This window comes from Salvia miltiorrhiza, chromosome 3 (genome assembly GCF_028751815.1).
Source record: "Salvia miltiorrhiza cultivar Shanhuang (shh) chromosome 3, IMPLAD_Smil_shh, whole genome shotgun sequence".
Lineage (NCBI taxonomy): Eukaryota > Viridiplantae > Streptophyta > Magnoliopsida > Lamiales > Lamiaceae > Salvia > Salvia miltiorrhiza.
In genome coordinates, this window is record NC_080389.1 from 45,269,563 (window position 1) to 45,286,514 (window position 16,952).

Genomic DNA, 16,952 nt, shown 5'->3' on the forward strand with positions numbered 1-16,952 from the left:
TTTGTACTTTGTTGTACTTTTCTGTAAAAAAGCGGAATTGTCATTAATTGTAGAATCCACATCATTAAATATTTGTTTGGCTTCATACGCTTCCAAGGATGACTTCGCCTTTCAATATCTGACTTTAGGGCTGATGTGGCGTCTGTGTCTTTGGGCGCATGTCAGTTTGAGTACTTCGCGTAAATTCATTCTTCCATTAGTTTGTGACCTATACTTAGCAAAATCCATACCAGCATTGCAGACTGACTTAAACAAACTGATCAATTGATCCTTTAGACTTGTTTTTCAGGCTGCGATCTATAAACATAAAAAAACATGCTCCCTAACAAGTGAGTTGTAGTTTACAAGATACAACCTTGAAAAATATCATCAATCTATGGGTTTTGGTATTAAATCAAAACTTTATAATTTTCACTAACAATCTCCATTGCGATATTATATGAGAAATATAAGGCAAAATATTTTGTTGCCTATATTGATTCTGGTGTAGGAATCTGCACAGCAAAGCGAGAAATCTTCCCAATAAAAGTTGAAGAAGAGTTACCCCGGATTGTCAAAAGAGATTTCTCGTATAAAATCTTACTCCTGTCAAAAAGAGTAAAACAGACGGAGATTTTGATTAGGAGAGTAGGACAGACACCTTGGTAAAGGTTCAAATTCCACACATCTATTTTCATGAAACATGTGTAGATATATTTCTTAGAAACAATTTTCTGCAAACATTTAAACGATTCACACAAGACAATAAAGCCAGGAGGCCACAACCAACTATGATCACAAAATCATTGTGCAAAGGTTGACAAAGGCATATAACCGAACCATGTCAATTAACTTTCGAAACAAGCTTGGTGATGATGAAGGCAAACTTCGTCATCCAAAACTGAAGAATCAAAGGAGGTTTGGAAAATATTACTAAAATGTAGATATGGAGAACCTGACCTCAAGAAGATGAGATCCAGATCTTCAAGGTTTTTTTGATATCTCACATGGATATTAGAGAAGATGTACATGGCCGATGTGAAAAGAAGGATCCAACAAATGCTATCATGAAATTCTTTTGGCATAGTGGGACATGAATCAACTCAGAGCTACCTTGAAGGTTAAATCAAACAAGGAGCATGAGTTCGTAATGTATAGGCTAATCTTGATTAACACTCAAGATCTACAGGATATGAGAAGCATAATCAAGGAACATCTTGATTTGCGCTTGATCGAACCATGGAACTCACCATATAGCAGTCCCAGATTTCTAGTAAGAAATCACTGTGAGATCAAAAGAGCTAAACCTGATTGGTTATTAATTATAAAAGGATTAATGACATTCTAGAGTTTGATGGATATATTATTCCAAGTAGAGAACACCTTATTAAATGCATTAGGAATGCTAAGGTTTTTCTCCAAGTTTGATTGTAACTCGAGTTTCTATCAGATTCGCATGAATGAAGAAAGTAAGAAGTTCATAGCCTCCTCAACCCCACAAGGATATTATGTTTTAAAGGAGAATGGATAATGTATTCAAAGATTATTCTACATTTATGTTTGTCTATATTGATATTATTTTGATAGCATAAAAAATATTGATGAATATGTCAAATATTTGGAGATCTTTGCAGAAGTCTGCTAGAAAGAAGGTTTAATGCTGTCGAAAAAGAAGGCAGTCCTTGTGACTCAGAAAATGGAGTTTCTGATTGAGATTGACAAGACATGGATAATTCTACAAGACCATATTGTAGAAAATGTTCAGAATTTTCCACAGAACCTCAAGGGAAAGAAACAACTTCAAAGTTTCTTGGGAGTTGTTAATTTTTGCAGGAATGTTCATCAAAGATCAAAGATCTTGCAAAACATAGAAAAATCTTTAGCCATTACAAAAGAATGATGCTCCATTCATTTAGAAGGATGAACATCGAGAGGGTATAGAAAGGTTAAAAGACATTTGTTAAAATCCCCTGAAAATTTTAATACCGCAAGATAAGGACGATCTAGTTTTATATACAGATGCAAGTGATTTTTGGTGGGCAACAATTCTTACGAAAATCACTTCAAATGGAGAACAACCATGTAAATATAGTAGTGGGCTCTTCTTTGATGATGAAGTCGTGCGGTGGCACATCAATGAAAAGAAATTCTATGCAGTTAGGAAGACGTTAAAAAATAGCCTCTATTTATACTTGCTAAGAAATTTATTTTCAAGTCAATAACACCAATGTTAGAGCTTTCTTAATTAAAATGATTGAATCTAAATTTGAAAAAGCTAGATTACTTAGATGGCAAATAGAATGCCAATATTATATATTTCATATTATTGTTCTAAAATCTGATGATAATGTTCTTACAGATTTCTTAAGAAGTGATGGAGCCAATTGAATTTGATTCCATCATCAAAAGACAAAAGAAACTCCGTGAAAATATTAAGTTACTACAACGAGAATGGGAAGAATGTGTTCTTCATGATAAACAAGCAAGAATGATACAATTTGTGGATGAAACGAAAGTTTCAGACATAATACAAGCATGCATGATGGAGATGATATATCTTTAGGATGCAACACATGAGCCGCTCCTTCGCGCTATCAATGATACACTGATAAAAGAAGACATTATCGTACGGGGCGAAACACCTAGCAGGGTATTCGAGTACCCTTAGCCCAAGTCCTAACCCAATGGTTATTAAACCGGAGGGTCAAGGAAAATATGATGTTATGGAATCACATCCTAAATCATCATGTCAATGTACATCTGGGGTACAAGAAGGAGAGACTCTTAGGCCTATGATGGCCAAATCTAAGATTGATACTTGAAAATTTCTCCTATTTGGCAGGCTTATCAAACTAGATGGGAAAAACTTAATATGAGAAAGGGCCTCAATCCGAGTCATTGTCAGGTTGATGTTGCTGGAAAATACCCCCGGGTGTGGATGACCATAGGCGCCAATCCACAAGATATTAAGGAGTTGCACGAAATCGGGGCCTTAGCCTCGGTTTGTACCACATCACCAACATTCAATGAAATCAAGGGTCTACCCAAATGGTGTGCGTATGTTGGTTTAGCGGTAGGTGGTTAAGGCCCAATGCCTGAGGTCCTAGGTTCGAGTCCAACATCGTGCGGTCTTTAAGTTTCTTTATTTACTTGTGTAATTTATCGAAAAAAAGGTCTAGCCAAATGGATCCAAGAAGTTGTTTATGATGCATGGATGAACGAGTCCCTAAACGGGGAGATGTTCTTGAGCTATATTTTTTTCAGTGCAGCTCCAGAACTAGCAAGAAAATGGAATCATTAAGCTTTTCATTTTATAAAGTTTGGGAGGCCTGATGTTCAAGCATTGAACCGAATCAAGGCTCCTGAAAGTTAATCCTCGATTGTCGCCACATTTACCGAGAACCAAATATCAACACGACGAGCATGAAAATTATGGGTCCGTCTAACTGAGATGGATAAAGTAAAGTCCAGATTTAAATTCTTTCACACTCCTTCATGTTGAATTCAATGACAAGAATAACAAACAAATATGCAAAGAATTTGTTCGAAGGAAAGAGAGCTCTGCTATGAAGAAACCAGTTTACGAGAAGTAAACAGACTCTTTGTAAACTCTGCAACATGGCACGCTTTGGCCATTGGGCATATAAAATATGTTTTGATTGCTCAAATCAAAAGGAACCGGAGTTTCGAAAAAGGCTTCATACCCAAATATGATAAAAGGAAGTTCAGATCCAACGAATATGAGGCACAAAAGCTACCTCATCAAAGAACTTCGCAGGTACCAAAAAAGTAACATATCCGACAAAGTGAAAATTGTCATGTAACTCTACACATGAAGAGACCTATACAATAAGAAAACTAAAGCTACAAGAAGATACCCACTAAAAATAATAAAAATGGGTATAACTATAGGAGGACCACTATCAAAGGTCCAACCACTGGCCCGTACCAAGTATTATCAGGTATATAATGAAGAAAGGGCTCAAGAAGTGAAGGCATTAAAAGTTGTTTGACACCTTGTAGTTATGGCCAACAAGGAAAGGCGTCTTCACAATCACGATGAGTTGGTCGCGAGGGAGGTATCGAAGGCCAATAATGCAAGGCAGATAAAAGGGCTCAAACCTGTATCAAAGGAAAACTTTGGAGAAGAGAAATGTATTCCAAAACATCTACATTTCGAAAACAACACTGTCTTTCCTCTCAAAAACATATTTTTGTAATATTTTTCAGTTTACTTATTCTAGTTTTAAGTTTCTATTATATACGTAGATCCAACTACTATTGGTAGCTAAACAAGTTAGTCTCATCTCAATGGGAGAGATATGTATGTATCAATTATATTTATAATTCTTCAATAAACGTCAAAGCTTTCGTCCACACTCTCCTATGTTTCTTTTAATTTCTATCTATGCCAACAAAATACTCTATGCCCCAAATAGGAAACGAATGAGGATTGTTGCCATTCATATTTGTTGAAAAGTGTCTATTGATACCAAAGAATGTGTTTGTGTTGGTTAGATTTATTCATAACACCTTATGTGCCTATAGACATTATCAAAGTATTTTCAGCGCTAAGTGTTGATAAAGGAGTTCGTGCGAATAGGCAATCACCTGTTGCAATTGTGTGGTTGGTGAAAGACCATAAAATGTCGATGACCCGATCAATACAACCCAATAATACTTTGGTCGTTTATACATTGATTTTAATTTTTATACGGAAACATGTTGGGCTTACTTTTTTGCTTAAATCTGGATTGGTAATTATTTATAATTTAAAGAAAAATTATAAGAGATTTTGGCACACTTTTTGGAATGCGGGCATTTTCTGCACACAAGTTGAAAATGTATGATTCGTATTTAGACCTATATACTACTGTAAGAAGGGAATTACAATATCCATCCCATATAAATATATCACGTATATTTCAAAGAAAGGGCAATACAACATAATACATACAACATATAAAAGCAAGAATAAAGGAAAATGTCAAAAAGAAAAAGAGAAAGGGGGACATTTCTCCTATGGATCAGGGAAAAGAACCACAAAAAAAATCACCATTACCTCATTTTTCATGAGAACGTTACAAAAGTAGAATTACAATATTCATCTTCTTCATTTACATAAATACATGCATGGAATGTATGTACGAACCATGAATACTACACTCGATGTATTTTTATCACGAGTGGCATCAGTAAACACGTCGCACACCAGAGATTCTCTCTGACAAATCATGCATATTTTTTTCCAAGCAACATCCCATCCCTAACAAAATATATATAGTTATTATATATATACAAAAACTATTTATGGGGAGAAAAAGAAGAACCATGAACATATCTTTCTTTCAATCAACAATAGGATAATAGTGACCTGATTGTTTGGTACAACATATGCCACTAGCTTTATTCACATTTTTACCCTGAAATAAAATAGCAAAAGTACAAAGACAGCAGAGTTTTCAAGATTTGTGATAATGCAGCTAAAGGTGGGGAAAAAGGGGTTCACAGATCAATGAGAAAGAAAATTCCAAAGATTTTCACTCAACCACTTTAGCTACGTTTATGTCCCTTTCATCCACAGCTTCAATAAAATTCCTTCTTCACTATTCAAATAACCCAAGTGATTGTCTAACTTCTGTTCTGCATATGAACTTACAGTGACTGCATGTATTAATAACATCAAGACAAATCCATCATTTCAACGACCAATGCAAATTAAATTGTACACAAATGTTGACAGGCAAATAGCTAGGTAAAGGTTTGACATAGTACATGTTACATATTGCGTATTTACAGCCCAAGATTTTTCTGTTTATGAAACTAGGGAATTGAAACAACCGTGACTTACTTGATCAGCTACTTCCAGAAGGCTTGAAGTACATGCAGATGGGTGGATCAACCTTGAAGATTGAAAGAATCGCAGAAGGGATTGTCCATATCCCATCACCACAGATTAAGCCAGAGGCGACCGCACCTGCATAATCTTCAGCATCCTTTCTATTTATGCGCTCCCATATGAACAATATCACAGTACCAATAAACATGTCGATTGCAAAGTAAGCTCCGATATAAAATGGCACTGCCACTGCCATCGGGATGGGAATGTACTGGGAAACATTTTTCGGGGTTAGGTCTCTCAAAAGGTTTACAGCCAGTGCAGCCACAAAGAAGCCAATACAGATGGCTAGACAATGCTGAGGAAGTTCAGAGAAGCCCTCTACCCCCAAAATGGCCATTTCCCTGTAAATAACAGCATATGGTGCTTTGTACGGGCTATCCGGTGATCCAATGTCAAAGGCAGTCCAATACATCCAAAACGTGAGGGGTGCAATCACACAGCCCATGGCTGTTCCAACTATTTGGCTCACAAACATAGACTTCGCTGATGACTTCGTAAGATAACCAGTTTTAAAATCTTGCATCAAATCAGCAGCTGTGGAGACAATGGACATCATAACCCCACAGGCTGCCAAACCAGCCAAAACCCCACCATTGCTTCCCACAATTGAGGCAATAATGAAAAGGCCAATTTTTCCATATGTGGAAGCCAGGCTCCAGTCTGTTAGTCCAGTACCATATGAGTTGCAGAAGGCAAGGGCTGGGGCTATTATGTATGAACAAAGGACTAAATACCACTTCAGAGGTGGAAAGATCAGTGGCATTGTAGACATAGATATTGCCACCAAGCATACATATCCAGCAGCAGCAACCCAAAATGGTATTCTGTCTCTGAGGAAAATTTCATCACGTTTCTTTTCTTCCAATAGCAGCTTGGAAGTGTTGCTATCTGTCTCTGTCAAATCAAAATAACAGAAACAATATAAGAGGATGGAATGGAACATCAACAGTTCTATTTGAATTGCAGTCAGATGTTACAGTTACCACGAAACTACCACATATGCAACATGTTTCATAGCAGTGCACAACATAAATGACCAATGAAATAACAATGAAAACATTCTTAAGAGAATTTCATTCTCCTTTCCGTCCATCACTTGTTTTTGTCCAAACAAGATTCAAAGTTATGGGGAAATTACAAGTTAAAGAGAACAAAATATCTAGTGAACTAGAATGACTTTGTGACAGTTCCTGAGGGATTTAGTATTTCCAAGGGGAAGCAAAAGAATTGGTGCACAACTGATGCAGCAGATCCATCAATAAACAGCATAAACAAGTAGTAACATCAAATTTGGATAAATAAATCTACCTATAACTTCTGTAACGGTAGGAAGACTTTGGCGTTTGGTACTCATCTCCTTTATAGTTACATATATGATCTTGATCAAATTGTAGATCCCATCTCCAAGAATAAGGGAAATGGCTACAAAGACCTGAACAGGAAATAGGGTTATATACTTATATAGGAACCAGTCTAAATTACTGTGGAGAAAATACTGCATGGTTAAGAATTAAGTCAAAAGAGCTAATGAACAACTGTGGAGGATATACTAAAACTAAATTACTAAACTGGATAGAAATAAAATATAACTGTCACAAGCATGCACTTGATGTATGAATAACAAGAATATGAAGATGCAAGTGAACAGAGCAGATCGTACACCCCACAACTAAATGCAGCGCATCAAGGAAGGTAAGTGTTGCCTCTGTCCAATCCCACTACACCACACATCACTCGTAAACTACCTCGTAGAATAGGTAGTTTCTAAGGTTGAGGATCTTATATGCATTTGTCAGCACAAATCCCTAGAGGAAGCTGAGCCAGCTAGTCTGGATTACTGAACCAAAAAAAAGGCTCCAGAAAGGACACATTATCTCTACTTTTTCAACACACACTCTCTCTCTCAAATTGTAAGGTTGGATAGAAGAATGTCACCTAGAAGTGCAATAGGATTATTACTTAAAAATAGGCATAAATAAATGAAAAACACACTTTAGTACCTTGTATCCATAGAGACCTTTAAAATCATTGCTTCCAAGACCAGCTGGATACCAATCACCTGCCTTCGTAGAAACGAATGGCCAAAGAAAACCCCATGATATGATGGCTCCAAGAAGAACCGAACAATTTACTATGTGAGGGCAAATTAGCCCACATCCAACATAAGTAGGGCTGAAGTCAAAATAAAACCTGCAGGAAATCCCAATATTCAAGTCACAATAATCTAGAATAAATTATCAAACAAAAGTATGTCACTGAAAGCATGTCTTAGACACAACAGACGAAATTGCTATAAGATGTTCCAAAGGAAAAGGAACTTACGTATTGTTGAACAGTGCCAATCCAAAAGTGGGGAAATTATCAAATCCACATGAATCCCCAATGCCACTAAAGAACCATTTAAAGAAGCTCCAACAGAAACTTATACTTAAATATTTCCCGAGACTATTTACCTGCTTTCTGGGAAAGAATAATGAAATAATTGGTCAGACTGAAGCCTTCTGTGAATAGTTTTGAAAGTCCAAAGAGGCGGACATCAGTTCTGCCTAATTATGAAAAAGAGCCTACGGAAAAACAGGGTATTTACTTGGCAAGTTCAGCCCCAGTGCGTGTATGGAAGCTATTAATCAACATAGCCGTGGCAGTTCCGCTGGGATAGGTCAGCTTATAATCCAAGACCATAACCTACATTTATTAGAATGCAAACGTTTTGAGCATGGTTACATTTAAAGACTTTAAATAAACTCTGTGATGATATCATACTTCTTTTTTTTTGATAAATTAACAATTAAACAAGTAAATTTAAAAACCGTGCCACAATGGACTCAAACCTAAGACCTTTTTCCTTAGGCATTAACCACTATACTGCTAGGCCAACTCAAGCACACATATCATACTATTTCTTGTTCATCTAAGGCTCTAGCGAGCATTTAAACTAACAAGCCTATGCATAACTCAAATTACATTCACTTTGATCCATTAGAGTAAGATGAACCAAAAAATCAAGTTACACAACATCATTGGCTACTCCAAATCACTGGGATGGCCATCATGTTACAATCTCAGAAGATGCCAGCAGTAACCAGCATGGTTCAACTGTTACTATCCCCCTTATCAACTCATTATACATCACTCAGATTGTGTCGGAAGTTTACCTTTCGGAGAGGAACGAGACTAAACAGCCCCAGAAAACTAACAACAAATATGAAGGCCATCATCCATAACAGTCCAGGGTTCTTCACATCCTCCGCATGATTCCCGGGATAATCTTCACCGATCAATTTATATGTTTTCTCATCCATAGACAGCAAGTAGGATCCAAATCCCCCTGCCAACAGTAATCGCAACAATCCTCAACCCATCCAATAACACAACACAAAACCAAAATCCCCTAATAGTTAATACTGATTCGTCAACGCCACTGCAAACTCCCAAACAATCACATAACTATTCCGTAATCCGGAGAATTTTACACTCGCAGCTATATTTCGAATAAATTAAAAAAACTATTAGCAATAATTGCAACTGAACTTACCACTGAAGGCGAGTCCATAACAAGCCACAACGCAAGTTTGAATAACGGTGTTCTCTTGGCGGGTAAAAGGCTTGGACGAGAATCCCAATTTGGACAAAAACCCGGTCCACGATTTGACGGAGAAGAAGCCGAGCAAACCGGCGGCGACGTTGAGCGACGGGATGATCCCGACCGTGAGATTGAGCTTGTGCGTGATTATGCAGAAGAGAGCGCCCAACACGGCGCTGACCACCAGCCCTCTGATCGTAATCTGCTCCTTCCAGTCGGGAATCGGCTCGTCCAAATCGGGCGCCGCCGCCTCATCCTGCTGTAGAAGAGGCTCCGATATCTCCACCTCAGCCGCCGCCGTTCCCATTGACCCGAGTGTTCCGAAATCGGATGCTCCGACAGTGAAGAAATGGGGTTTGTGTTTTTGGTAGTTGAGAAATGGAGTGGAGTGAGGGATTAGATATGTGAGTTTGGTTTTCTCGTTGTTTACTTCATTATTCACGTTTCCTCCAAATCATTGGGCCCAATGCTCGAGACCTCTCTCTCTCCTCTCTCCACGATAAGGTTTTGTCCGATGCGAAAAATGTATTCTGACTCAAAACTTTTAGACACGGAAATTAAAAAAAAAAATCTATAAAATTTATTAAGAATGGTAGGACTTAAAAATTATTTCCTCCGTCTCATTAAAGTTGGCCACATTTACTTTTTGGGCGTCCCACTAAAGTTGACTACTTTCCTTTTTGGGTAAAAATTACACCAAATTAAACTCTATAATTAATCAACTAATCTACACCTAATTAAACCTATCTTCTACACTCATTTAATCTATCATATCCTCACTCATATTTCTCTCTCTCACAGCGCCTCCCTCTTCTTCTTCTCCGGCGGGATGCCACCCCCATCGCCGCAGCCGCCTCTCGCCTCTCCGGCCGCCGCCGCCTTTCGCCCATTCGGCCGTCGCCGCCTCTCTCCCTCTCTCTCGCCTTTCGCCCATTCGGCCCAGATCTCGTGATCTCTCTCTCCCTCCCTCTCACCGTCACATCCTTTGGCGATTTGGGGGATTCGAAGCTCGCCGCCCAAATGCGTGAGGTCGTGCGCCGATTTGGGCGAGGTCGTCGTCCTCCCTCTCTCCCTCTATTCTCGCCGATTTGGGGGCTAGGGCTAGGGCTCGCCTGGTTTTTGATTTCTCGTTCGCCTGCGCCGCCGCCTCTCGCCTCTCTCCCTCTCTCCCTCTAGGGCTCGCCTGCGCCGCCGCCTCTCGCCTCTCCGGCCGCCGCCGCCTTTCGTCCTCTCTCTCTCCCTCTATTCGCCTTCACAGTCTTACCCCTCTCTCTTCACCCCTCTCTCTCTCGGTCTTTCATCTCTGCCGTCGGTCATGCGATTCTCAGTGACAAGGGGTGGGTTTAATTTTCTGGTTCTTTTGATTTTTGATTGGATTGATTTTGTGGTTTGATTGAGGAAAATTGGGGAAAATTGATTTTCTGGTTTGATTGAGAAAAATTGGGGAAAATTGATTTTTCTGGTTCTCTTCACAGTTTGATCTTTTTGGTTATTTTGAAGACCGCCGGTGTCTCTGGCTGCCGTCACCGTCGCCGGCGCCGGCGCCGCGCCGGCGCTGCCGTTGCCGGCAGCCAGAAGGTGCAGTGACAAGTGGAATATGGACCATATCTCATTAACTTATTGAAACACACTTAATTAATACATAACAATTTATTTCTTAATCTCCGTGCCGAAAAGAACGTGGCCAACTTTCTTGGGACGGAGGGAGTAAAATTTTATTAAAACGTATCACCTATAATGAGACAATTTAAAATAAAATACATGTCATTTTTAGTGGAACAAAGAGAGTATAATATGTTTTCCCCGCCCCATTTAAATTGACTAATTTCTTCGTGACACAATGATGAAAAAATTAATGTTTCTTATATTTTTTTTTAAATCTAATATTTGGTATTTTAAGTGTATTTAAAAAATTAGTGTTTAATATTTTAAGTGTGTTTGATAATAAAGTGAAAAAAATTACAAAAAACTTTCCTAATTTATTCTACATAAGAAAATTATCAACTTAGTTAGCACGACCCAAAAAGAAATACTGATCAGGGGTATAATCTATTCCTCTATAAAAATTTGTCACAATTTATTTTTAGTGCGTTCATAAAAGAATTGTCACTTTCATTTATAGTAGTAGGGTTCATACAACTCCACTCACGTTTTATTAAAAGTTGTGTTATTCACAATGTGATAAATATTTTGTTTACGAAGAGAGTAGAAGAAAACTCACCAAAATCGTGTGAACAAAGTGGACTCACCCAAATTAATATATTAAATGATTAAATATTTTGTAAATATTGAGTGTGAATGAAATTTAAAGTATAAAGAGTAATTTTCAAGAAATGAAAGATTATAATTTTGTGTACGGATGAAAGTAGTAATAAAATTATAATTTTCATGGACGAACGAAAGTAATAATAAGGCCATAATTTATATGGACAGATAAGTAAAAGATAAATTTATTCAATGTAATTAGAAGAATGCATGTACGTATTGATAAAGATCAAACTCTAACTGTGGCACAATAAGAATAAATCAATGACGAGATACTCGTAGTTAGGGTTGTAAACAAACCAAGCCGCTCGCGAACTATTCGGAACTCGGTTTGAAAAAAGCTCGATCAAGTTCATTTAGAGAAGCTCAATAAATAAACAAATCAAACTTGAGCTTAGTAGTATTCGGCTCGTTAGCTCGTGAACATGTTCGTCAAGTGATTCAGCTTGAAAAATATAAATTATTAGTAGATACAACTTATATTTATCCACTAAAATTAATAATAATTGTATTAAATCTCTAATTAATTTTGTTTGTTATAAGAAAATAATTAATATATTTATTGTTTTCAATAAAATAATTTATTTTAAAAATAAAATAATCAATATTTTGAATATAAATATAGATTTAGAAAGTTCGTATAAACTCGATTAGGCTCGTGAGCCTCAAAGTATTCGGTAAGTAAAGTTCGGGATTCGATTCGATACTTGAGCACACCACTTATTCGGTTCGGTTCGACTCGGTTCAATTACACTCCTACTCGTAGTTATACTCCACACATAATAACAGCTATGGAGAAAACAGAATAAAAAGTAATAAACCAACACACAACTTGATTACATAGTTTGGTGTAAACACACACCTCCTACACAAGAACTCAAGAATTGACTTTTAAACCTAAGCAACTTTCCAAAACTCCACCTACGATAAAAGCTAACAATGCATGCACCACACACTTCCTTGGACGTGAGTACCGACGCTCACCACCCAACCTTAATAATGAAATAGAAAAACTCTAAAAGCTCCGAACAAAATAAATTACAACTCGACAATTAAAGAACATAAGAGAGAACCTATTCGACAAGCAGAAAAAAAAAGTTCTTATGAGACAACCACAAAAAACAAGACTAAAAAAACTTCAAACTAAACAGAAGTCTTCAGCAATACATATATAGGGACAATTAAGAGAAACCCTAGATATGTTTTTATGTATATATATAGGCAAAGGTTCAATAGAGACACCTAAATGTGTAGAGAATAGAGACCAAATCATATATGTTTGTTCATTTGAAAATATACGGTTGAGATTAACTGCACAAATCAAATCCCGCAATAATCTTTCCGCAAATCATATCTGTGATCTGGTATATACTACGAACGTGCACACATGGTTGAGTGAACATTTTTCATATTTCAAACTTATAGTATATCCGTGTTGAACGTATGTTTTGAACTTACATGTATGTTCACGAACGCATTCACAGAAATTCAATGGATTGGAAAGTATGTTTATAAACATCTTTGAACGAAGGGAGATTAGACATTTGTTTCATGTATAGCATAAACTAACTTATATATTAGCGCGATATTGAAATTGGAGAGGAGCCTACTCTCGTACAAGTGCATGGAGATTGAGTCAGTATAGTAATAATAATAATAAAAAAGAATGTATGATCAAGCTACAAAGAAAGTTTATGTGAGTGGATAGTTAATTATTGTGTATATACATATTTATGAAAATTGTAAATATTAATATAAATTTGATAAATTTGATTGTTACATGACAAACTTATGAGGGTGCAGGCTGAAAATATTGAAAACCTTAAGAAAATCCTTAAGAAAACTAACATATTCTACAACTTCTCTTCTTTCTCTAAGTACAAAATGCACTTTTTAACAAGCATGTCCTCTTTTGACAAAGGCATTATACCCAAATAATCTTTTGTCAAGACCCTACAAGGGGATTGAGGGTCTTACTTTGGCATTGGTGATCCTTCCTGGCATTGCTCAAAGCACATGTGGACACAACCGATCTCAACAATATTCTCGAGGAAACGATTCCTTTGGACAAGCCTGGTCCTCGTAGGAAAATGATGGCTCTTAAGAAAGTTGATGCTCCTAGTGGCACCAAGAAACGCAAGACCAACATAGCTAAGGGCAAATCCCCCGTCTGTAAAGCCATGCTCCCGATGATAAGGCTGAAATGTTCGCTTCACTCTACATTTCTCTCTCAAACGAAGAAGAAACTGAGGCTTCATCCATCTTCTCCAAGTTGTATTGAGGGTGAAGGCCAATGAATGCCTTGAGTTGATTACTCAGTGCACAAATCCACAAGATCGTGCAACTATGAACGACCTCACCATTGAATGTCTTCGTAAAGCCCTATGTAGGCTACACAAGCAGGTATGTCTAAGATTTCTTCATTTATCTTTCCCTTAACAATAATTAGCTATCTTTTTGTTCTTTATTCTCTAACTTATTTGCAGTCGTATTAAGTGCATACTAAACTCCAATTTTTGGAAGTCGTGACTCGACTTAAAGGCTATGATGTAATTGAACAGGATTTAAAGGAAGCCGATGAGACTTTGAAAACTCGGGAAATAGAAATGATGGACGCACTACAAAAATTCATTGTTGTTTAATTAGTTTTTAATGCCAAAAGATAGTTAGATCTCGAAGCTACAGATCAAATGTGACTCACTTCAGACGAAGATGACCAGGCTCAAGAAAAAACATAACAAGAAAATGAACTTATTCAAGTCAGAATACTCGTGGGTTCAAGGCCGCGGAAGATTGATGGATGGCTGAGAAAACAACTGCTCGATGAGTTGCCTTCATCGTAAGGGCCCATAGTCGTGAGATCTTTCTCTCAACCCGAGGCCACCAGTTCTTAAAGATTCTACATGAGGGGAACCTCGATGCCTACCGCCGCACGCCCAAATTTTTAGACGAGTTCATCTCTACATTGACGTATTTGGTGAAACAGATTAGCTCCAACAACCTAAGGCTCATGGAGGCGAACGCTGACCAGATTGCTAAATTGAACATCAGGGAATTGATCCAATCCATTGATGAACTGAAAGAAACTTGAAGATATGCCAAGGCTGGTGGCTCCCAGTGCCGGACAAATTGCTGAAATTATTCATGGAGGTTGTGAGTTCGAATCCCCTTCCCGAGGCTTCCATTTACATTTTTGACAGCCTCAATCAGTTTCTATTCTCTCTCCATCAAACTCCAAAAGAGGCTGCTCATCCCAGGTTCTACACTTCTGGGCTTGATGATCATTCTCTCGCGAACCCTGGTGCTTCATCTGTACTCCTATCCATGTGATCGATTTATACTATGTAGTTGCGCTTGATGAAACTAACCTTCCAACACTGATATTGATGCACTAACAGCAATGCACAATGTTGAGGTGGCTCTTCAGGAGTAGGGTTGTAAATGAATCGAATATTTTTGCTCGATTCGAGATTCGATTCGAAATTGCCTGATTCGTATTCGAAATTATTCGATTCGTATTCGATAACAAATATTCGATTCGATTCGATTATTATTCAAATACTTATATGAAATTTTGATATTCGATTCGATATATATATATATATTATAATATATAATATATAATAATATAATATATATATATATATAATATATATATATATATATATAATATTTTGAATTGTTGAATATGCTAAAAAGTATAACCTAAACCCTAATTCCCTAAACTAAATCTGCGCCTCCTCATCCTCAATTCCTCATTCCTCGAGTCAGCGCTGCCTTCTTTCCACAGCAGCGCCGCACAGCTCCAACCTCCAAGCCTCTTCTTCCCCACGCAATTCGCATTTCCTCTTCTCTTCTCGACCAACACCGCATCGCCTGCATCTGCTGCTGTTCTGAATCTGCACCGCGTCGCTCGTCGACGCGGCCTCTTCTCTTCTCGACCAACGCCGCGTCGCCTGCATCTGCTGCTGTCCTGAATCTGCACTGTGTCGCTCGTCGGCGCGGCCTCTTCTCTTCTCAACCAACGCCGCGTCGCCTGCATCTGCTGCTGTTCTGAATCTGCACCGCGTCGCTCGTCGGTGCGGCCTCTTCTCTTCTCGACCAACGCCGCGTCGCCTGCATCTGCTGCTGTCCTGAGAATCTTCACCGCGTCGCTCGTTGGCGCGGCCTCTTCTCTTCTCGACCAACGCCGCGACGCCTGCATCTGCTGCTGTCCTGAGAATCTGCACCGCGTCGCCTGCGTCGCTGTGTCGCCTATATTATTTAATATTTTTTTTCTTCAGAATTTCGAATCGAATATTTTCGAATCGAATAATATAGAATACAAGTCGAATACTCGAATCGAATATTCGAATCGAGTATTCGGAAAAAAAACTAAGGTACTTTTAAAAGATGAATCGAATAATTTGAAAATATCAACGAATCGAATACCGAATCGAATTTAATATTCAAAATCGAATCGAATCACGAATCGAATATTAGTATCATTTCACGAATACGAATCGAATATGTTGATATTCGCTTCGATTCGATTACAACCCTATTCAGGAGTATGTAGTTGAAAGCATGGCTAATGAACTGGCTGCCAACTTTTCAGCCAGGGATGATTTATCTGGGGAGGCTACTGATGAGGCGATCGCCGCTGACAATGGATACGAAAGCCAATAATAAAGGCATCACTGGTTTATCTCAGAAAGATACTGCCCGGGAATGAAGATCATTAGCCTCAAGTTTTTATTTTTTCAGGAATCAGGTTGTAATTATTTTGAACTGCTTTGTTAGCTTTTAAGGAAGTTTCTCGCAAACAATCTGTACTTATTATTTCTATATGTGAACTTTAACCCCTCGTCTTTTATTATTGTTTGAAAAAGTGTTTGTCTTTTTATTCTGATACAATAGAGTATGGGTGATGGTATACATAGTACTCCCCCTAGTGATATGTGTATTTGCAAGCAAACATATTACTAGTGATAAAATCTTTCCATCTCTTCAGGAATACTCAACAATTAATGAAATTGACTTCTCCACAATAAGACTTAACATTATCCTAATGCATCTAAACATCTCAAGATTGTCAACAATATTTCTTAAGGACGTTCGGGCTTTAAAATATTTATAATATCATTATGCTTTTGCTTTGAAGGCATCATTCAGCTTTAAAAAAATCCCGTAGTTGGTGCCCTCAACCTTTTTTTATGGGTTGTGCGTGTGTGTTTATAAAAA

The 16,952-nt window shown here is 37.8% G+C and overlaps 1 protein-coding gene across 10 annotated transcripts; it reads right to left on the minus strand.

Moving 5' to 3' along the window:
- Positions 1–5,015: 5,015 nt before the first annotated feature.
- On the minus strand, positions 5,016–9,980 carry LOC131015978 (probable metal-nicotianamine transporter YSL6). Of its 10 annotated transcripts, none has more exons than XR_009098812.1 (9): positions 9,417–9,938; positions 9,037–9,209; positions 8,469–8,566; positions 8,204–8,341; positions 7,882–8,071; positions 7,190–7,313; positions 5,831–6,769; positions 5,354–5,402; positions 5,016–5,245 (listed from the first exon to the last, which is right to left on the minus strand). XR_009098812.1 is itself a non-coding variant. In XM_057944505.1 (8 exons), exons 1-7 carry the CDS (start codon positions 9,769–9,771, stop codon positions 5,835–5,837), a joined length of 2,019 nt encoding a protein of 672 aa, XP_057800488.1. In that variant the 5' UTR covers positions 9,772–9,980; the 3' UTR covers positions 5,016–5,245; positions 5,831–5,834. The 10 variants fall into 10 exon arrangements, 5 of the variants coding, with proteins under 5 accessions (XP_057800488.1, XP_057800490.1, XP_057800486.1 ...); XR_009098813.1 differs by having other exon boundaries at positions 5,354–5,643; XR_009098810.1 differs by having other exon boundaries at positions 5,831–6,775.
- Positions 9,981–16,952: the final 6,972 nt, after the last annotated feature.

Bases quoted from the DNA above. Each gene is read 5' to 3' on its own strand.
- LOC131015978 (XM_057944505.1), bottom strand. From the start codon at position 9,771: ATGGGAACGGCGGCGGCTGAGGTGGAGATATCGGAGCCTCTTCTACAG. The intron at 8,342-8,468 runs GTAAATACCCTG...ATTCTTTCCCAG, and splicing joins ACTGGGGCTGAACTTGCCAA to AAAGCAGGTAAATAGTCTCG. The intron at 8,072-8,203 runs GTAAGTTCCTTT...GATTTCCTGCAG, and splicing joins TTGGCACTGTTCAACAATAC to GTTTTATTTTGACTTCAGCC.